Source organism: Argentina anserina, chromosome 4 (genome assembly GCF_933775445.1).
Source record: "Argentina anserina chromosome 4, drPotAnse1.1, whole genome shotgun sequence".
Classification (NCBI taxonomy): Eukaryota; Viridiplantae; Streptophyta; class Magnoliopsida; order Rosales; family Rosaceae; genus Argentina; species Argentina anserina.
The window spans coordinates 23086675-23110442 of NC_065875.1; the positions used below are offsets into that span (position 1 = coordinate 23086675).

At 38.6% G+C, this 23768-nt stretch overlaps 3 protein-coding genes across 3 annotated transcripts; 2 read left to right on the forward strand and 1 right to left on the reverse strand.

The window, feature by feature from the left end:
• The first annotated feature begins 473 nt into the window (after window positions 1-473).
• On the forward strand, window positions 474-1066 carry LOC126791659 (small polypeptide DEVIL 4-like). The gene has a single exon (XM_050518134.1). It carries the CDS (start codon window positions 663-665, stop codon window positions 807-809), a length of 147 nt encoding a protein of 48 aa, XP_050374091.1. The 5' UTR covers window positions 474-662; the 3' UTR covers window positions 810-1066.
• A 3248-nt stretch (window positions 1067-4314) lies between these two features.
• On the reverse strand, window positions 4315-8073 carry LOC126790487 (SUPPRESSOR OF GAMMA RESPONSE 1). The gene is made up of 6 exons (XM_050516732.1): window positions 7893-8073; window positions 6889-7024; window positions 6075-6261; window positions 5426-5997; window positions 4788-5204; window positions 4315-4680 (listed from the first exon to the last, which is right to left on the reverse strand). Exons 1-6 carry the CDS (start codon window positions 7898-7900, stop codon window positions 4627-4629), a joined length of 1374 nt encoding a protein of 457 aa, XP_050372689.1. The 5' UTR covers window positions 7901-8073; the 3' UTR covers window positions 4315-4626.
• Window positions 8074-21275: 13202 nt separating this feature from the next.
• On the forward strand, window positions 21276-23723 carry LOC126790297 (leucoanthocyanidin reductase-like). The gene is made up of 5 exons (XM_050516486.1): window positions 21276-21630; window positions 21776-21916; window positions 21998-22235; window positions 22924-23127; window positions 23213-23723. The coding sequence occupies exons 1-5, from the start codon at window positions 21424-21426 to the stop codon at window positions 23473-23475; spliced, it is 1053 nt and encodes a 350-aa protein (XP_050372443.1). The 5' UTR covers window positions 21276-21423; the 3' UTR covers window positions 23476-23723.
• Window positions 23724-23768: the final 45 nt, after the last annotated feature.

The window sequence follows — 23768 nt, forward strand, 5'->3', positions numbered from 1 at the left end:
TAATTCAGTCATGAATTTGCTTATCTCTTTAAGTCTCTCAGTAAAAATTATTTTCACTAATAGCTTGCTTAAATTGAGAATTGCTTAACTATATATGTACTATCATTGATTTTCAGTTTTACTTGACATATATACTAGATCTATAAACTTCTCATTCAATGCTGAATTATACAGAAATATATAAGTTTCACGGTAAGTTAATACTTAAAATGACTGTCGTTGCATTCAAAACCAGATATCATATAATATAAACGAATTTTCCTACTATATTATGTCCATAAACATGTTCTACACTTCTATATATCATTATTTTACATGTGAGAGGCATGGCTTGTATGGATTCATTTATCATTTTCCCTCATATATAGGTTGATATGAGTATGGATTCCAAAGCGGGAAATGTAGGTCCCTTATTAGGGTTTTGTCTGGTGGGTTTGGGAGCACTGCACGCCCTTTCCTGCCCCATCCTTGGCTCTTTTGTAGACCAATTGGAACCATGACCATACTCTTCAACTCTCTATATAACCAACCCCATTTCCCTTCTCCATATTCAAACCCAATTCCCACATTCCCAAAGAGCTCAAAGCTTTTTAGTCATCACTCCCAAATCACATAAAGCTCAACTCATACTTTCATCACTACCAGTCAAATCTAAGCTAGATATGAAGATGATGAGCAGCAGTGGCAGTAAGAGAAGGCTATCATCATCATCATCAAGCAGAGGGCTTGGAGGTGTTCTCAAAGAGCAAAGAGCCAGGCTTTACATCATAAGGAGGTGTGTGGTCATGCTTCTATGCTGGCATGATTGATCTCACTTTGAAGAATTTGAAGTCCTAGCTTAGCTTACTAGCTATACCAATTGCAAGGGGCAAATGGCTTAACGAAGATTTTCGGTTTTTTCTGTTTTTTCACTCTTTTCTATCTTCTTGTTGGTGGAGTACTACTGTAAATACTGAAGCTGAGAATGTGATCGGAAAATTAGCTGAAACCAATTTTGTATGGAATGGCCTCTCATGGGCTAGATATGTATATCGGATAGGATTAATATAAGAAACTTTGATAACTAGCTATGTTACTCTTCCTCTTTTCTTTTTCTTTTTCTGGTTTTTTTTTGTTTAATATACACACTTGTTTCAATTGTGAACTCAATTCGGATTCCATCATTAGCATGGCTCATGCACAAGGATAATTTGCATTAATGTAAAGTTTTGATAATCTAAATTCACCAGAAGGAGATTTCCAAATTATAGGGGAAGTAGTTCTGTGAGGGCTCTGCCTCAGAAAGTCAAACCCCAAACCTGGATTTATTTCACTCTTCTTCTCTAGTATTTAATTCCTCCAAACAAGTCATTGTGGAGTCTGGAAATGTCCAACTTGTTTATACAATCAGTTGCGTTACCACTTGGCAAATACATAGATTAAGATATACATATATATACTCCCAAAGATGCTTGTCTTGCTACCTTGAATTATGTCTGGATCTTGGGACTTAGGATCATAAATATCTTGGTAAAGATGAAAGTTAAAGGAATTTATGAAATGGGGTATGAAATAGACCATGAGCGTTCATAAATTTGGAGATCAATCATAATCATGTAGGCCAATTAATCATTTCAACTGGAGATTGGATTTCATGACTGTAGTCTGTTACGTCTGTAGGATAGGATTCAAGACTCTTGTTCCAGTCCAGTCCCTCAAATTATGTGTGCCTTTTTTTAGAGAGAGATATCCAAAAAGTGCTTAATTAGTAGTTTGACTTAAACCTAAGTACATAATGAGTTGTGACAAACTTGAAAAATCTGTCTAATTTTACAAGCCCTTTCCATAATTAGCTTATAATTTTTCAATTAGCACCTATTTATAGTGCTAGTTATAGAAAGTCATGTTGAACTAAAGAAACAACTGTGGTTGGCCCATCACTATTGTCTACCATGATAATAATATTGATAACAAGCTTGTTCTTGATCTCACTGTCTTCAACCTAACAGCACAATCAATTCCACCTAAGCCTTGTCTCCAACTATTTGCATTATTTGAAAGGGAGCATCCAATTATAGGTTTACGGAGAATTTAATCATGAAGATTTTTTTAATTTATTCATTTCGATGAAGTTACACTTATATTTGTTTCGATGAAGTTACACTAAACACGCTCCAACGTTTCAGCTCATATGATAAGTGAGATGGAAATACCCAAAATTCAAACTCACAATAAAACCAAGAACCCCTCTAAGAGGGCCATGCATATTATTGGCTCATGTTCACGTGCGCCACGTATACAGTATATAATGGGCCTTCCCTTTTGTCTCTTGTTTCCTAATAAAGGCAGAAGAAGTAGGAATGGTCAAAAACAGAAAGTACTGCAGGCGCACTATAAGGACCATGCTCAGTCACATCCTGTACAAAACTTCGGGCAATCTTGTAATTAAATAAACAAACAAGGGTGTTTTGTATTGACAAGTACACGTGTCAGGTGGTGGTCAGAGTGTGTTTAGTCAGGTGCACAGAGTCGAGAGATTGCAGTGTCGGCCACACAGGAGAGCGCCACGCCGTCTCTCTGTTTTGGGCTTTTCCATCTTAAGATGGGCCTCCAATCGGGTCAAAACGGCAGCCTTAAATCACGCCCACGTGCGCCTCCCTGATCCAAAACCCCACCACAGAGAGACGTCCGATTCTATTCTAATCAAACCGAGTGGTGGAGGGGACCGCGCGTGGTCCCGACGCGGCACCCATCCTATTCCCCCAAGTCTTGCAATAATGTAGTGCATGATCATAACCGCGCAAGAACTGGGACTTCCGAAAGGAAAAGGGACGAACACTTCCAAATTCCACATCGACATGGAATCTGCTTGAGGTGTGGTTTCACTTTCATGATCCATGGATATTGCATTTGTTTTCGATTTTAGGGTTATCACTTATTTGGATGAATAGATGTGGATATGAATCCGTTGATGTCCGGACGATACTATTATATTTAAACGTAGAAGTATAATTAAACTTCATATTCAAATACCGTCAACTTAAGCGAACTTTGTTTTTGAATTAGGATTATGACTTATTTGATGAATAGATGTGGATATGAATTCAGTGATGTCCGGAGGATATTGTTATACTTACTCGTAGAAGTATAATTGAACTTCATATTCAATTCCGTCAACTTAAGCTAAATTTATAAGATAATTGAGTGTCGTTATTCCTGTATTAAGAAATCACTATTTTTTTATATTCTAGTAATAGCCTCATGGAATGATTTAGAACATTCAAAACAAAAAATAATAGTGGTAATAATTGCTAGCAACAACATAACGGAGACAGAGTCAAACAATATTCGAATTGATTCAAATCCAATAAAGCACCTATGGTTGAATCGACTATTAGGTAGCTGGAGTTTCGTTCTTTCTTTTTCTTTCTATGTGGATGTGTCATGGTTGTCTCCTCATGAGTAAGGTGAGTTTCTGTTCAAAATGTTAAATTAGTATATATGATTAGGTTAGAAGATTATGTTGTGCTAGGTGCCTACAACTCTACAGGGCTGCTGAATCCAATCTCTAAGAAACCCTAACTGCACACATGAAGTGTTAGCAGTTTATGGTCGGGTAATTACAATCATTTGCATCCTTTTAATTATATGATCTATTTTAAGATTGTGATCAACCCATAAACCAATTTAGCTCAACTAAGACCCTTGTGCAATGCATGCCTTGGCAGAAGAGAACAAAATGACCAAGCAAATCATGATTTGCATTAGAGCCAAAAATGCCAGAGTTGCTTTGGGCCTCTATGTCATTTGCATCAAAGAACAACAGTAAGGGCCTGGCACAAGGCGCTTTTTTAGCACAAGTATACATCTTACGGTGCTTTTTAGTTTTTACCTTACCTTAGGAGCCTTTGCTTCATACGGCAAAGGGAGAACGCCCTACTACACGACCAAGGCATAGGCCAGTTGCAAAGACGAGTCTTACTCTGTCTTCCCTACAAGCAAAATGATGTTGCTTATGAACAAGCAACTTCCACAACATCGAACTATCACTGTAGGAGCCAACCAGCATTGTCTATGAATCGCACCAAGTTCATGAATATGGCGATGATCCAACTCGCACTGCTCGCTTGAGTACATGTGAGCTTTTCATTAGCGTCTTCATCTTGAAGTTCACAAGAACGTTCAAATAATACGATGGTCCACAGATTCATTTTTGCCGGACCGGAATCCATTATATGCTCAAAAGTACCTTGAATGGTAGTCCTCAAAGAAAAATTATAAGCAGTGTATGTCATGTCACATCTTTATCATGAAGGCAATGGAATTCAGACAGAACTTCACCAAAAGCATCTATTAAGCCCGATCATTAAGATAAGAATACACATCTGAGTTGCCCAACTTTAGAAAACAACTTGCAAGGAAACCCAACTGAATGTTACTTTGAAGCGCAAAGGGGGCAAAAGAGCAAGTTGGATCGGTGCTTGAACACCAAATATTCGTGCTTTAAGTCTACAAAAAAAGGTGGTGCTTTACCACCAGATTTCAGTTGTTCAAGCTGTACTCAAAAGGGTTAGAGATGGACACTCCGCAGAGAAGATTGTCAGGCATGCTTTGCTCAAAAGACACTCGCTACTAGTGCAACCATAGTCACTCGGGCAGTTTACCACCCCAAGCAAGGATACTGTCCTGTGATTCAAATTCCTACAAAAGCAATTAAGATATGCATCACCACTATAGAAAATGCAAGGAATATATAATTTGGCTAATTCAGTATGATGTAAGAACCATGGGCTGAGAAGACGACATACGATCTGGCTAAGTCGGAAATCAGGAGGTGTTCCAAGTTCCATATTAGGAGGATCAATGATAATATTCTGGCATTCCTCCAGATCCTTCTTTAAGTCCTCTGGTCCCAGTTTGGCATAATCAGCAAGACAGGGTTTGGTCTGTGCTGGTTCACCATTTGCATGAACACCCCCAGTTGGAGATTGGCTCTGAAGGAGATCATCACACAAAGACAAGCCTTCCACAAGTTGTTGTGAATCCAGAAGATTCTGCGACTCACTGTCCCACCACTTTGGATCTTCCTGAGTATGGTTTACATCATTGTTCATTGCTTGGTCATTCAGAATCTCTATGATGTGTTGATCATGACAGGCATGCATTTCGTATTGATGAGGAACTTCATCTTCAAAATAGTCCATATCATGATGATTCAATTGCATCTGAAAGTAAAGCAAGCCAATATCAGTATCTCTTTATGTAAAATCACAAATCAGGGAAATAGTACATTCAGAGTATATGCAATCTGATATCATGCTGAGGGGAGAATATAGTTGCGAGACAGTATTGTTATAAATGAATTTGCTATTTGCAATTTGCTCATGAGAAAGCAATGGACATGTGCTTCTAAAGTAATAGAATAAAGGGCAAAGAGGATCAAGACCTGAAGAAAGGGATCTGTGAAAGAAACATGAGTATCTTCCCCCAAACCAACATTAGAATGTCTCCTTTCCGGGCGCGGAGGTTCAGGAGTTACTGACTTGGGTTCTGTGCAAGCAGCAGGAATATCTACTACCAAATTAAAAGCAGGGCTTACAGGTTCAGGAATCACCGACTTGGGAGTAAATGGATCAGATTGAATTACAGGGTCACTACTTTCAGGAGAATTTTGATCAGTTTTATCAGCTTGCTTGACTTGCTGTTGCTGGTAATATATTTTAGAAACTACATATTCCCCATCCTTCTCATCTTCATCCGTTCCCAGGTGATATTGATGCATGACCCAATTGGTTTTCTCAGCTTTCCCTCCTTTAGCCGTGCTTGTATACAGAACCATAATCTTCTTGCACCCTCTCTGAACCCCATCCAAGATCACTGGTTTAGTCCTTCCAGTCTTGTGCCAGCGGATATCACCATAATCATCATCATGTATTTTTCGACGCTTTCGAGTTCCGGTGTTGTAAGCCTTAATTGCTACATGAAAGAAGTGGGATACACTTCCATCTTGCTTGATACCTAACAATATAATTTTGGAATCAACTAAGGAATATAAGCACCACAGTACTAAACCAAACCATATATTTGTGACTTACCAGGTAGCTTCTTTGGATGGGAACATAAGACTCCGTCCTCAACCTCAAAATCTGTGATAAATGCATCTATGAAGGGATGGGGTCTCATATCCCCTGCACCAGATTTTGCAAGCAAGTGCCATATAATCTCTTGATCAGTTGGATCGAATTTCACACCCTTGGGTAATCCTGGCCACTCTGGAGAAACCTGGAAACAAAAAATGCAAACAATCTCACTTTCCATCTTGTGAAATTTCAGTTCAAATTAGAAGCACTAATACAGAAAGGAACTAAATCAAGGTATCATTAGGCACACGTGTCAGCAGTTTACTATTCAATATGGTTGATACAGGTGACTATATGAAGTGTTATACACGAATCAGAGGTAGTAATTGTAGTCTTGAGGCAGCAACTCAATATTATCATCTGACCTTATTGACATTGCAAAACAAAAGGTTTGAGATTAGAAGGACAGTATATTTGATTGTAGTCTTGAGGGCATGTCAAATGTGTTATCTTGGTTTTTATTTGTATATTGGCTGTGCGAGTGTGTGCTGATACACATCGTCTCTCTTACATATTTCAGGTAAGCGGTTTTAACCCTACTAATGATGAACTTTAAAAAATAACAGTTTGATGAAGAACATCCCTATATCCTGATACAAGTGAGATTTTCAATAAGTCAGATGACTGTATAACAATATTCTTGGCATCAAACCTATATGATTTACAATATCAATTTATATGTATCGAGATCGAGTCCTAACAATTCAATACCGTGAAAGTTAACATAGTAAGACATAAATATTCACAATATAAAAACAGAAAATCTTACATCACTGTTGTCAATCACATATTGGCAGTTAGGGCAAGCTTTAGTTGGATTGGTTTGCCATTTAATTTTTCCAGGATCAGTAGATGGATTCCTGATTTTTGTTGCAATTCTCTTCTTGTCCACCAACCAAGATGTCCTGCATTGATCATACAAATTATTAAAGCTGAAACAGAACTTGCTCTCAAATATGATTACCATATTATATACAATGCCAAACCAATCTGAAGCAGATATTCTAACCTGCAAGAAACTCTGTCAAGAAGATACAGGAATACATAATCAATAGTGTAAGGAGGATGATTCCATCACATTCTGGAATCAAGTACAAAACTGCCTACAATAATCAAATTATCAAGATAATTTGATGTTTCAACAATGCAGATACTACTATCAGTACCTGGTAGTAATTTGAAAAGTCTACATAACCAAATGTAAAAAAAACATTAAATTTTGAGTTCGATCACATCAATAAATACAGTTAATAAAGACATGACTCCTTGCAGACACAAATCTTTTGTGTTGCCGAAACAAGTCTTTCCAGAGAACACAAAATTCAAGCTAAAATTCCACAAGCAAACCATAGTTAAATGTGGCTATAAGCGAGACACAATTCAAGAGAACAGGCACCCAACCAATCTGCCACATTGGAGCATTTTTCACAGTTTCTCACCGCAACAATCGCAAAAAATGAACACAACAGTGACTAAATTACAGCACAGCAAGGTCATAATAGTACTCACAGTCTCTCTCATCATTTGCAAAAATAAATAAACAGCCATATACTTAAACAGAAATACAAAAACCCTCCCAAGTTTCAATCTTTCATCCAAACTCTAAACTGGGTCATCGTTTTAACAAAAACCCACGACCCACATCAAGTTATAAACAAAAACTAAAGCAAAATCATACCAAAGCTTCGAGCTTTATAGTTAACTATTTCAAGAACTGATTTTTACGGAAGCTAAAACCCTAAAACGATCAGAATCAGATAGAGAGGGAGTTACCCAGCCATGGGTAGACGGCGATGACGAAGATCGAAGACCCCCACCGACTCAGTTCAGTGGCTACTTGAGGTTTCTGGGTTGGGTTGACCTATATGACTGGGATTACAGACCCAACTGGAATTGCTTTAAAGCATTTTTAGTTTAATAGTAGGTGGAAAAAAATGAAATTAGGGTTTGAATTTCGAAAGCGTGTTTCTCCCGGTAATAGAGAAATAAAGAATTGAAATTGGAGTAGAGGAGGGAGTGGCGGCAACTCATTTCTATGTGAAGCCTTTATCGTCTGGTTGGTGTTTCCTCTCATCGACGGTCCATGTTGGGCTGGGCCATTACACTTCTCCCTTTCCCTTCTTTTTTTCCAAACGAGGCAAAAAGCCCAACCAATTTCCCTTAACCAATTTGACTAAAGTTGTGAACTCCTTTTCCTTCTATTTGTCAATTATTGATGGAATGATGGTCATTTTTAAGATAGTGAGTTCTTTAATGAGGAGTACTGAGTGGATGTTCTTTCCATCTCATATTTAAATCTCAAAAACTATTGTAATTTCTCCTTCCATACCTTATAAACGTTTTCTTCCCCCACCTTTCCAAGCAAGATACTGCAGTTCATTTTTGGAAAATTTGTGCAATAATTAAAGCTACGAGGTCACCTTTTACTGTTTTTGGGGATTTAGGTGAGGGCATTTTAGTCGAAGATTGGTGACAGACTCTCTTTTACACGTGTTTTGTTGTGTTTTTTTTTTTATACTGAAGATGATCTTATTCTCGCTTGTACGAGTCGTTATGGTTCGACTGATGCTTTATGGTATCATTTTAACAAAGTCATCACCTTCATTTGTGAAGCAGTCAAACAAAGTAGGTGGTCGTAGATTGCTAACAAACAATGCCCTGCCTAAACTATAAACTTGTAAAGCTTCCTTTCAAAAAATAAAAATAAAGCTTCTCACCCGGAAACTCAATTTTACATGTCTAACTTGTGCTCCAAGATCATTCATTAGTAAACGCACCAAACATTACCTGCCAATCGTTCGCTCTCGCAACACTAAGCTACTACTATATATGTCCTTATAATTTGTTGTGCATGATTGGCTAGTGGGATTTCCTTCTAGTATATATGTAGACAAAGAACACGAGTTAGTCTACTTAATCCAGATTCTAGTCGGATGAAATGAATTTGCATTGTAAGTTTTCTGGGTGCATAATGTAGTTTGTGGTCGTAGCCGAACGCTTCATCCTCCGGGCCACGAAGTCATCCTCTAGCTCACAAATATTCTTTGAAACCAACTCGAATTAGTGTCGAGGGATTCGAACCTGGGTGTGAATATTTTAAGACTTTGTGACTCTAAACAACTCGACATGTTTGTTGGTTATTGATAACATGCGATTATGCGAAGGTTGTGATTGTTGATTATTTGAGACGTTGAATACTGAGTAGTAATAAACAAACTTTTTATGGAACATTGGTTGACTGGTTGGTATTTGTAAATTCTCCGTGCTACTTAAACAGCATCTTTACATATGCTAGTAAGAGAGTAATACTACGACTTTGGTTCTTCTATTTTGCAGTAGGGGTGGATTCGGTTCCATCGGTTCGGTTTAAGAGCACTAACTGAAAACCGAAATTGAGGTCTCGGTTTTATATTTCTCAAAACCGAAACTGAAAAAAATATCTATTAACCACGGTTTCGGTTCATCTATAATTCGATTCGGTTCGGTTCGGTTTCGGTTAATAACCTATCATTTGTAATAATTTTTCACACTTGACTTAAAACAAAAATTAAAATCAAAATAAAGTAGTAAGCTACAAGTTTAGTACTTCAAATTAGTAAATAAGTAAACTAGATTGCAATAAGTTAGAAACAACAAATAAAATCAACAAAGTTACGGTAGAGTATTAACCAAACGTAATATTTAATGAGTTAAAGACTGTGAGCAATTAAGTTAGACATTTCGAGGCCATTATCATGTAAAATCATGTATATCGTATGTAACTCTTAGTAAATAAAAACATGATATACACCTATTACTATATTAAATATTAATGATTAAATACATATATGTCGATTCAATTCGGTTCGGTTTGATCGGTTTTTTATACGGACGAAATCGCAAACTGAAACCGAACTATTCAATTTGATGTAAAACCGGAACTGATAGATCGATTTTGTTCAGTTTCAGTTTTTCAGTATCGATTCAGTACGATTTTGGTCGATTTTTGGTTTTTCGGTGTCTAAAAGTCCACCCCTATATTGCAGGCTAGGTTACAACTGATGAGATCAGGTTTTCATAATGACTTGCTATCAGCACAATTTTTATAATCGTCATTAGTTCGAGATCGACACCTGTAGTAAACAAACTTCTATTGGCAATAGTTTAAGAAGACTGAAAAACAATCATAATAATTGCAGTCGCACTATACACATCGTTACACTCGCAATCTGCAGAAGGAAAAAAAAACTACTAATAGAAAAATGAAAACGCTTCGTAGGTGTTACAACAATACAACATGCTTAATCAAGTTGATAACAGGATTGCCGCCACTGCTTCGTCATCTTCTAACTATTTCTGTTTGTCTCATCATAATCCTTGTCGTGACTCGCGAAGACTATAACCTAATTACGTTGCCCTATTATCTTAGCATAACCGGCCGGCTGGTGACGGTACGTGACACTTAACATCACGTCAAGTCGTTTATCCGTCATTTTTTTGGTCAAGTCATACGGAACATGAATTGTAAACTGTTGGTGATGGAGCTGGTGCACAATATATACGCATACGAGTGCGATTAAGATACCAAGGCATTGTTGCTGTTGAATAATTAAGGTGCGATTATGAGGCTTACACGTAATTTATATCTACAACCTGGAAGAAAAGCTTCCTACTCATACGTAATCTTTCCTAAGCGCTTGTTGGCATGACTATAGCTACCCTCCTGAAGAGATTTTAGCAAAAGATTCAGTGAATCAAACGTGGTCCATATCACCATATGCATTCAGCACGCACCGTTTTTAAACCTTAAAGTAGTCAGCAGTTAGGTTGATATTCATACCAAACCCTTATTCATTGCCTCATTGGTTACAATTGGTATGAATATGGTTTGTAAATTGTGGACTACATTATAATTTACCCTGTTGGAACCCCTATTAGTACAAAACTAGTATGGCATGACACCGAGCATAAGCATCACTCTCTAGGCGAATCTACAACTCACTATGTGGCTCAACCATGATATTCATACCGTACCTCGTCATACAAATTTTTCAATGATAGTCGGAACTCACCAAGACACCACCGGGAAGTCACATTTCCGACCTCATCAAGATGACTCCATAGTAAGTCTAGAGGGGCACTTGTCCCACATTGAAGAATATGTAAATGAGAGGGGTTCCTTCACCTATAAAAAGAACCCCTCATCCCACTTAGAAAGGGGATCACTACTTGTATAACTCAAGGCTATTTGCTTATACTAGTGGATTCAAGTGGACGTAGCCTACCCCAAGAGAGGGAGGTGAACCACTATACTTCTTGTGTCAAACTAACACTCACTAATAGCTAACCGTGTGATCAAACACCCATCTAGTAATCACTATGTTAACATTGGCGCCGTCTGTGGTAAGCTGACAATTAGCTTCGTCGCTCCCCACCAACAGACCTCCCACGGTCCCCCAACCCCACAGTGCATGAGCTCACTACGGCGCAGTCATATTTAAAAAATAAATAAATTTGACCCTCTCGTGATCCATGCCTTCCACAGTGGACGTTCTTCCACGCTCCTGCTAGCGTAGTACATGACTGTTAGCGTAGTACATGACTGCTAGCGAAGTACACGACTGCTAGCAAGATGCACGGCTAGTCCCGTAGTCCCACGACTGCAAGCGTAGTACATGACTGCTAGCGTAGTACGCGACTGCTAGCACGGTGCACGGCTAGTCTCGTAGTCCCACGACTACGCGACTGCTAGCACGGTGCATGACTGTTATCGTGGTCCCTTGACTGCTAGCGTAGTACGCGACTGCTAGCACGATGCACGGTTGCTCTCGTAGTCCCATGACTGATGCTCCTATAGTTCCACGATGGAACTCAACGGTCCCACTCCACGGTTGACTTTGCAGCCTTCCGTAGTCGCCAGAGAAAAGAAATCATTGGCACAACGGGACTTGCTGGCAAAACCAACCAACCCGCAACAAACCACTACCATAACACAGAGAATTGAAAGGAAAATCTCTTCAAACCGGACATCTCCTCACTCAAATCCAAAGCGGCTACTTGCAATCATTCCCCGCGCAAAGGAGCGTCATGCTTGGACACCTCCAACATGATATTGGTACTTGCATAAAGCGCAACTCCACTCCACATCGGCATAAGATAAGTAAAATGTTATGCCTCCCTACTCCTACTATAGAGTTAATTATTAACATGTCTTAGCATGATTTTATTATACTATAAAGCATGCCTACAACATAATGCACTTGATATGCATGCCCGCATGGTTTTCACGCATTGCCTACAACACTTTGTAGAGTTAGCTAGCAATGACATTTAGCCATATCTTATATGCTTAGAGAATGTGTGACGCACACATTTGAATGTCCAACTTGATTGTGCTAATGAAACTATGAATTTTTCTAACCATTGTTCAGGAGAACAATTAAATTTCTTATGCAGACTGTTTCATCACACAACACTCAGATATCACAGAATCAGAAATTCTTTCCTCACCAAAAAGTGAGAGACTACACCCAAGAGGGTTCAAGACGTCCTACGCGTAACGATTATTTACGCTATGATGGATGCACTACGCCCAAGAGGGCTCAAGCCGCCTAAATACGCGCACTACGCCCAAGACGGCTCAAGACGTCCTACGTGTAACGCTTATCTACGCTATGATGGATGCACTACGTCCAAGAGGGCTCAAGCCGCGTAAATACGTGCACTACGCCCAAGAGGGTTCAAGCCGCGTAAATACGCGCATTACACCCAAGCGGGCTCAAAGACGTCCTACGCGTAACGATTATTTACGCTATGATGGATACACTACGCCCAAGAGGGCTCAAGCCGCCTAAATACGCGCACTACGCCCAAGACGGCTCAAGACGTCCTACGTGTAACGCTTATCTACGCTATGATGGATGCACTACGTCCAAGAGGGCTCAAGCCACGTAAATACGTGGACTACATCCAAGAGGGTTCAAGCCGCGTAAATACGCGCATTACACCCAAGAGGGCTCAAAGACGTCATACGCGTAACGCTTATCTACGCTATGATGGATGCACTACGCCCAAGAGGGCTCAAGCCGCGTAAATACGCTCACTACGCCCAAGAGGGCTCAAGACGTCCTTCGCGTAACGCTTATCTATGCTACGATGGATGCACTACACCCAAGAGGGCTCAAGCCGCGTAAATACGCGCACTACGCCCAAGAGGACTCAAGCCGTCCTACGCGCAAAGCACACTGCGCTCAGAGGACACACTACACCCAAGAGGGATCGACATCTTACGCGTAAAGCTCACTACGCTACGATAGTAGCTTTACGCTCAAATGTCAACGCCAAAAAGACGTCATACACGTAGCCTATTATGCTATGATTGACGCACCACGCTCTAATTCAACGTCCAAAAGACGTCCTACACGTAGTGGCTCAACGCCGTCCTACGCACACTGCAATATAGGACGCACCAGCCTATAGAGGTCTCACTAGCCTTCAAAGGCCATATTGACATATAAAAGCCACACTCACCCGTAGCGGCCATATTAGTCCAAAGCGCCATCACACAAGACTACTTCGCCTAAGCACACCGCACACATAGGCCATATCACTCAAAACCGCCTCGCTGACTAGGGGTTACGGGGACTTACGCACACTCGAGTACGATATCATATTCGGGACCATACATACACGCGCATCATCATGTGTCAAACACACATCGCGCATGTACATTGTTATGCTATCCATGAAAACAGACATACTTCGGGCACATATGCTTTTATCTTTATTTTGCAGGTTTGAGAGTCCCTATTTGCTTAAAGATTTCGGGGACTGGTAGGGGTATGTCACCGCCCGGACACTTATGCTCGGTGACATGTTGATTGATAAACTCCCCAAGCAAGAAGTTACTCTTACTTAGGGACTGCGGGGGGACATGTTGGCACCCCTACTAGCACAGAGCTAGTATGACATGCCACCGAGCATACGCATCACTCTCTAGGCGGATCTACAAGTCACTATGTGGCTCAACCATGATATTCATAGCGTACCTCGTCATACAAACTTTCAAATGATAGTCGGAACTCACCAAGACACCACTGGGAAGTCACCTTTCCGACCTCATCAAGATGACTTCATAGTAAGCCTAGAGGGGCACTTGTCCCACATTGAATAATATGTAAATGTGAGAGGTTCCTTCACCTATAAAAGGGACCCTTCATCCCACTTAGAAATGGGATCACTACTTGTATAACTCAAGGCTATTTGCTTATACTAGTGGATTCAAGTGGACGTAGCCTACCCCAAGAGAGGGAGGTGAACCACTATACTTCTTGTGTCAAACTAACACTCACTAATAACTAACTGTGTGATCAGCCACCCATCTGGTAATCACTACGTTAACATACCCAATGATCGATAACGCTGTTTTTTTTTATAATGGCAGTCATGGTTAGCTTCTGGAAATACTATCTATCTTCAAGTTCACAAACGACATATATATATATATATATAGCTTCTCAGCTCCGGATGTCCTGATGAATTTTCCGTCAGGATTTCCTTCGTTTCTCCATGATCCGGCCACCGTTTCTTCTCGCCGGAGTGACACCACACATTTTTAGATGTTGCTGCGATGAAGAAGTAGGCGAATGAGATCGGGATCAGAGGTCTATGCAGCAACCTCACTCATAACTTCACCACCGATTATGGTGGACATCGATCTCGATCTCTTTCGTCTTCTTCTTCCTCACAACATTATCTAGGAGGGTGTGGTGTCATTCCAATGAGAAAAAACAACAACCGGCGTCCAGATCGTGGAGAAACGGCGAAAATCCAAACGAAAAAGCTGTCCAAACCTGAGAAATTATCTGTATATATGAACTTAGTACATGTAGAATATATATACTTAAATACTAAATGGTGTAGATATATAAATGTGACCGGAAAGTAAATCAAATAAAGAAATCCGTTTTTTTATATTTCAGAATGGAGCTCCGTTTTGTATATATCGGCCGGAGTGATGAACAAGGTTTTGATACCAGTGCATATTTATAGCAAGTACTAACCAAGCTAGACGATTCAAGATGGGATTAGTCTGTAATAGGGATCATTTAGACTGCCGTGTACACACACATTACTTTTTTTTTCTTTTTCTTTTCTGAGAAGGACTCACATTACACATTTGTTTGTGTTTGTATATTCAATGTTCGAATATTGTACATGCAGCATACTATATTATTGACCCAAATTCACGTATGGCCTGGAACAAGGGGATGACTGGGACATATTGAAGCTAGGATTTTTTAATCCAACAAAATTTGTTGGAGGATAAATTCTTTCTATACTATCTAACCTATGACTAGTTTGATAATTTGACACTTCATGTTTTAAAGAGAACAGTTTGTTATATGAAGTTAGATTTTTTATGACACTGATACTTGTGTTGACTAATAAGAGGATAAAATAGACATCAAAGTATATATTTATAAAAATACAATAAAAACATGAGTTTTATGTGTTTATTATCTTCAAATCTTAATCGTTTTATGCATCTAATTTAATATTTTTGGATCATGTTGATAGCATAAGTCAATTTTATGTTTATGAAATTCAATCGTCTCACAAAACTACGATGCGAGACTATATTTTAATTAACCAAAAACATTCTCGTGGATATTTTAAATCACAAAATTTAGATTTTCTAAATATAAATTCAAATTTTCACCTTCAATTAAAGCTTAAAAAAGGGTTTCTTATAAAAAAAGTCATGTTTTACACTTGAAATTAGAAAAAAAATCAAATAAGATTTCAAAATTAGAAAAAAAATCACATTTCAAAAATCCTTAACCGTTGCCCAAAAAGTTGGCTAAAATTACATGATGCCACTACTACTTTTCTTTTACAACTTCTGCTTGAAGAGAGGGTTAGAAGTAGTGGTCTCCCGACGCCTACCGCGACGAGGCGTGACACCACCGTAAAAGTAGCGTAGCAAGAGCGTAACTGACGAAGACCTTGATGAGTTGAAAGCGTGTATCGAGTTGGCATTCGGATTTGACCCGCCGGAGGAGGAGGAGAGTGCCGACCAGCGACTCTCCAATACTCTTCCCGCTTTGGGACTTTACTACGCCGTCAACAGAAGCTACAAGTCTTCCACAACTCCGACGTCTTCGTTTTCGCCTACACCGCCAGAGTGCGACTCTCACTCCCCCATCGGCAGCCCCTACATGAAATATGGTCTCGGGGATAATCCACATACGGTGAAGGCAAGGTTGAAGCAATGGGCGCAGGTGGTTGCTTGCACGGTGAGGCAGAGTTCGAGCTGATGATATCAGGGGCCAAAATCGTCCGTGGTTAAGTCTGAACCAAACAAGGATATCAATGTAACCAAACACATCACCATCAAAGCTCAATGATATGATTCTAATTTCCTACTCCCACCGACTCTTGTCGATAAAAAATATAACCGGGGGGAACTTAAAGAATGTAGTAGTAGAAGTAATGGTAAACCAACTTGTACTACTGGGATTGACCTTTTGCTTTTGTTTTTGCTTTAATTGGTAACTGGCAATTGGCAAAAAAAAAAGTTTCATTACCTATCACACTACCTGTTACACAAATTTTCTATTGTGATAGATAGTGTGATAGGTAATGTGATAGGCAATGTGATAGCTAATGTGATAACAAGTGTCATATGTAGTGTGAGTGTGATAGGTAGTGTGACTTGTAGGGATTGGTTATTCCGAAGAGAATGTTCTTCTTCAGGAACCCAAAGCAGGAGTAAATCTTGTTTCAATACCAAAACAGTAGGTGTGACAGTGTTTGTGACAGGAGCTGTGACATACCGAGAGGAAATGTGGAAATATGTGAAATTTTGTTAAAATTCAAATGAGATTAGTATGACAGTGGGTGTGACCGTTAGTGTAAATAGATAGTGTGACAGCTTCTGTGACAGTGGGTGTGATAGGAGGTGTGACAGTTAATGTAATAGGTAGTGTGATAGTGGTTGTGACAAGTAGTGTGACAGAGGTTGTGACATTGGGTGTAAATAGATAGTGTGATAGCGATTGTGACAGTAGGTGTGACATTGTCTGTGATAGAAGCTGTGACAGTGTCTATGACAGGAGCTGTGACATGCCGAGAGGAAATGTGGAAATGTGGAAATATGTGAAATTTTGTTAAAATTCAAATGATATTGGTATAAGTATGCTCAGAATGAAGAGAATAGCAGGAATTAGGGAACCTTGAGCTTTGGTTTCGCCGGAATTGCTTGAAGCACCGCTATTGATGGCGGCAACCCTTTGTGATGGTTGTTGCGCCTTGTAAGGTTGGTCGATTTGGAGTGTGTAGTATATCAAATGAAAGAGAGGAACGAGATCTTTCTAACGGTACAAATTTCATCAAAATCTATCGCCGGACGAGAAAGTTATGGCCGAAATTAGAAAAAGAAGAAAAAAAAGAAGAAAAAAAGTAAGAAATGGCAAAATAATCCATAAAATATTTTTAAAGTGACTTTTTTCTAATTTATTGACCTTTTTATAATTTCCACTTAAATATAATAATTTTTTTATAATTAATTCATAAGTAATGACTTTTTTCTAATATAAATTAAGAAATGATACCTTTTTATAATTTGCCCTAAAATTATTTTCTCGCAAAAGATATAAAAATAATGAATACAAAGGTGATAGAAAATAGCCTTAAACCCATTATATATTAATAGTATTTTTATTTTGATAAATAATATGTAAATGTCAATTTTACCCTCTGTATTTAACAAAGAAGTCAACATAAGTACTAAAATGTCATATAAAATATAACTTTAAGTACTAATGTGTCATCTTTAAAACATTATATATATTATAATATCTAATTGATCATACCTCAAGAACCATAGAATCTCTCCAGCCCCTTCTATATTAGTACGTATATCTTTGTTTCTAGCTCAACTTAAGTTGAAACTTGAAACTGGAACTCTAAATACAGTCCTACAAGGGTAGTAGATGGATGCCGTATGTATGTGTAATCCTTCTCTCGTTTAAATTGATGCATATGGCTTGTCTATGTTTGGTCACCGAAGATGAAAACGCGAGGATGTACGTTGGTATAGTCGCGATCATAACATTTAATTAGATCTGGCTATACATATGTAGCGTATGTAAATTATTGAGGTGAACGTACGTAACTTGGTGTAGGATCACCGATCACGTAAATTTATATGCATGATCAGTGTACGTACTTAAATGCTTCTGGGTACTTAGGTACTACGTATAAAATCTTTTAAGTATTGATGGGAAGCTGAATTGCTAGAACAAGTCGAAAGGGAAGTGCGTAGGTAGGACAGTGCTGTACTGTTTGCAGATAACTCAAACATTAGTGCGTGTTAATGTATGTTTGAATTTTCGCAAGAAGATGGAAAAGAAGTTTCCAAACGTAACCCAGATCAAGAAGGTTAGCAGCTGATACATGAGATGGGCAGATAAGGACTTGTAGATATAAAATGATCAGTACAATATGCATGAATCATGACATATATGTGACATGAATTATTGATCGAGCTGCCCGGCTACTTCTTTTTGTGGGTCATCCACGGCTCAAATAGTCTAGAGCAGGACACAATTTGTTTAAGGCTTTGAGCTAGCTAAGTCGTTTTCTTTGTGTGCTTCAATCTGACCATCTAGTGGTTAATATTGTGATTGATTAACACGAGCCAATTGCAACTGCAAATTGGGCTCTACCTGTAGTAATTAATATCTATGTTTTTTTTATATATTAGACAGTGGCATCTCTATTACAAGCTAGCAAATAAAAGATATGCAATGATAGAATACTCGATCTTGATAGAATCTTTCTATCAATTGCAATGATATGCATTAACTAAATCCTACAAAAGACAAAATATTATTTCATTGTACATAAGGTTGTAATTTGCAAATCCAACTATTTGTATGTACAGTAGGTTGCAAATCTAGAATCGGTGTCTCACACACAGTCTCACACTTCCTTGTTCAGCATCATCAAACTTCGTAACACATGCAAATTACTTAAAATTACAAAAAAAAATTGACTTAAAAGTGATATTTTGTCATTTCCATTTAGTCTCAAGCATACATTCAACATACCTCGCATGTGTGTATAACTTACAGGAGGTGTACCATGTACGTAACACTATATTTGTACGCAGTGGCGAATCCATGATTAAAAGTATATTTACGCTAGTTGAAATTTTTACTTTTTTTCTTAAGATGATTGAAGTCAAAGCTTAGGCTCACTAGAATAATAGTTTTCAAAGGAAGTGTAGAAATATGAGTAAAATCAGTAAATATGCTTAAGATATATATGTTCTTTACACATATTAGAATTGTAATATAATAGTGCAAAATTAATTGTTTATGAACAAAATTTAAATTAAAGAAAGAGAACGAAGAAAATGGGAACAAAATAATAACATTAGAAGTAATTTAGCTAAAGAAAGAATGTTGTGAAGGAGGAATAAAATAGAGAAAGATTAAAACACGCGAAAAACATGCCTTGGGAGATTCGAACATCTGTCCTCAGTGTAGAAAAAAAAAATTGGCCAACTTGCCAACCGAACCAACCTTGAATTTGATACATTGCCATACTTGGTTTTTATATATTCCTTAATGCTTGTCTAGGTTGCAGCCATAGACCCTGCTACATCTATCCGCCTATGTTTGTACGTACTACAGCTAGAATGGGTTTGCAACTCATTGCTGGCTTCATTTATTTGCTGCTACAGCTTTGTATATGCATGGATGTGTACGTTTGAATATCCGCGCGCAGCAGATGGAGTGAGTTTCAAAACCCAGATCGAGAGGGGGTTAGCAGCTGATATGATATAGGCAGATTCACTTGTGTAGTAGATATGAACATGCATCGCCATGCTTCGGAAAGTTGTATATGACACATTATTACAATAATTGATTTGATTGATGCAGCAGTCAACTTCTAGTTGTGGATCGATCGTACGTATGTTAGTATGTAGTGATTTTTTGGTTTAAGCGTATAGTTTGTTCATCTCGTGATTAACCTGTGCTAGCTTCTTCCTTGGCAACTTGTTGGTAATTGGCTTAGTACGTTGTTTGAGCCTTTGAGGTACATATCATATATGACTTTTCAATCTTCTCATATTTCTCGTGAAGGGAAGAAAGTTGCAGATGTATTAGCTAATCACGAGTCACGACCCAACATTATATCGATAAACTGGTTTAGTGGTGATTTTATGGGTTTTCCCCAATTTCAGTTTTTTGAGTTTTGTTACTTTGCTAACCTCGAGATTTTGGCTTTATCTCTCTCTCTCTCGTTAATCATTTCTTAATTTAATTAATTGATTAGGGTGTTAGGGAGGTTTTTTTTCTTTCTCTAACTCATCTTTTAGCCGAAAATAAAATTAGATGATTATTTTAAAACACCGGAGCTTATTGGTTGGTTTCTTTATCGGTATGAGAATAAGTTTTTATCATCCATAATTTTACCAAAATATTGTCATAGAGTAGAAGTTCAATTCAGACATAAGCCAGCCGAATCCAACATACATTCGATCATCAATCACTAGAAGCTGCAGATGCCCTAGCACATACTTAACTTGCACGCGTACGTAAGATTAAAGTAACTAATTAGCAAACTCTAGTTGCGGCAAACAATTTCACTATATATCTCTCATCATTTCCATTTCCAGTCCCCAATACAACATTCCCAACATCCCCATAATTATATTTCTTCAAGTTGAAGAGACCTCCAGCCATTTGGGAATTGGGATAATCTATTTTCAAACAAGTAGACTTCTAACCTCATATAAAACTACAGCCTCCTCTCTCTCATTAGTCATTACAATAACTAAAACACAATATGCCTATAATTTGAGCACCAATATCATGGAGAGAGATGGCTGAGAGAAAAAATTAAGGTAAAGTTACATGCCAACAAGCATAGAGATGAAACCTTTCATAAGGTAAAGCAAGCAAGCAAATTAAGCTAGCTATCAGTCAATGCATGAATAGCTACACGTCCAAACTGGGTAGCTGATCGATCTCTCTAATCATTTTAATCAAAGCAAACAAGACTTTCAGTTTCGTTATATATATTTTCCTTCCTAGCTATTATAGTAATTTGGAGAGCGTATGTATATCTACCTCTTCCTTATATAAACCCCCCAACACTTAATCCTGGCGACACAACTGCAAAAGTTCAAAACATCTATAGTACTGTTCTAGCTACCCCCTTGGGAGAAAAAACTTCCAAACTTTCCTATTAAAAAGGAAACACTTGTGAGTTGCGACTCAACAAAGGGCCTCGATCATCAGCAGCAGTCATGACGGTGTCACCTTCTGTTGCCTCTGCTAACAAGAGTGGTCGAGTCCTCATTATCGGCGCCACCGGCTTCATTGGAAAGTTCGTCGCCGAAGCTAGCCTCGACGCCGGCCTGCCCACTTATGTCCTCGTCCGACCCGGCCCCTCTCCCCCTTCCAAGTCCGACACCATCAAGTCCCTCAAAGATCGAGGCGCCATCATCTTACATGTACGTAACACATTCTTAAGCCGAAACATCTTCGCAAAACTGACCGAGTTCGAATCATAAACCAACACTATCTAGGACTATAGGGTTATGGACCTGTAAAACATTTTCAACTTTCTAATTGCATTTATTTTGATTAAATTTTCAGGGAGTGATGAGTGATAAGCCATTGATGGAGAAGATACTGAAAGAGCATGAGATTGAGATAGTCATATCAGCCGTGGGTGGTGCTACAATTTTAGACCAGATTACCCTAATCGAAGCCATTACTTCTGTCGGAACGATCAAGGTAAATCTGATTTGGTAAATCAAATGTGTTTCTCTTTCTTAAAGGTGAAACATAAACTGACCATTCCGTTACTTGCTTCAGAGGTTTCTGCCGTCGGAGTTCGGTCACGACGTTGACCGGGCCGACCCGGTGGAACCGGGTCTGAGAATGTACTTGGAGAAGCGCGAGGTGAGGCGTGCGATTGAGAAGAGTGGGGTTCCATACACGTATATTTGTTGCAATTCTATTGCTTCGTGGCCCTACTACGACAACAAGCATCCTTCCGAGGTTGTTCCACCGTTGGATAAGTTCCAGATCTACGGTGATGGCACAGTCAAAGGTATGGTATCATCTTTTCCCGTATATAATAATTCCTTAACCAAAGCCTACGCAAAGATATTGGTTCTCATAGAGGTGCTACAAAATCATGAAATGATATTGATAAATGATAAGGTTTTTTAAGACCAGATTCCAGCGGGTGATAATGTGAAAGCCTCGAATATCGTAGCCGACATTCTAACAAGATATATAATTTGATTTTTAAAATAACTGAATTCGTAAAATTAAAATGCTGTAAAATTATACTGTATGTATGTTTATAAATTCATAAACATACATAAGAGAACATCAGAATCAAACACATGCACTCTCACTGACGCTCATCTTAAGTTATCATAAAGGTTAGCACTTTTAGTAAACCTTATGACAACCCACCTCTATGTAATTTTGCAGTTAATATGACTAAACTCTAAAAACAACAAATCCCATATATGAGAGTACAGTTTTTTTCTGTTTTTTTTTGGGTGATAGAGACTATCCTCATTCACAAATTATAAGACTAAGTGAATGAACCAGCACTTCGCCCGCACTAGTTGGCCCAACAGTTTGTTTGATCATTAATTCTCTTTGATGCAAACAAACTGACAGTGACAATGCACAATGTTGTCCTTGAATTTAAGAATTTAGGGTGAAATTGGTGGCATTTCAATTAAGTATCTCTCATTTCTCTGACATTATTTGGCGCACAGCCTACTTCGTAGACGGCCCTGATATCGGGAAATTCACAATGAAGACGGTGGACGACATCCGAACTATGAACAAAAATGTTCACTTCCGACCACCAAGCAATTTATATGATATCAACGGACTTGCTTCACTGTGGGAGAAGAAAATTGGCCGGACTCTCCCAAGAGTCACCGTAACTGAGAACGACTTACTGGCTATGGCTGCAGGTCCATTCCATCTCATTCTATATCTTAGTCTATCCTAGGCGTAATGTTACAAAACTTACACACAATCTTATTTTGTAAATTGCAGAGAATCGTATTCCACAAAGTATTGTTGCCTCATTCACTCATGATATCTTTATCAAAGGTTGTCAAACTAACTTCCCCATTGAAGGACCTAATGATGTTGATATTGGTACTCTCTACCCTGAAGAGTCTTTTAGGGCCTTGGATGAGTGCTTCAATGACTTTCTCGTCAAACTTGGGGGGAGGCTAGAGACTGATAAAATTGCCACCAAGAACGCAGCGGTGATCGGAGTTGAACCCAGGGCAATTACGCTTACTTGTGCCTGAAGAATATTGCAAAATTTTATCATCAAGACATTTCCGCTTGTTCTTCAGTAGAATTCGTTCCACAATTTGTTTGGCATTCCCACGTTTACTTCAAAAATGTGATAATTTCATTATTTGGTAATAGCAAGGAAACTGGATGTTCATTTGCATATGAAAATGATCCAGCGATTATTATGGGTTGTTTGGTTACTTAATGTAATGCCCAAGTATGTGAAAATAAATGATGATGTTATGATTGTTTTTTCGTATGAATTGTACAAGCTTCAGACTCCAACTAAACTACCAAAATTGGC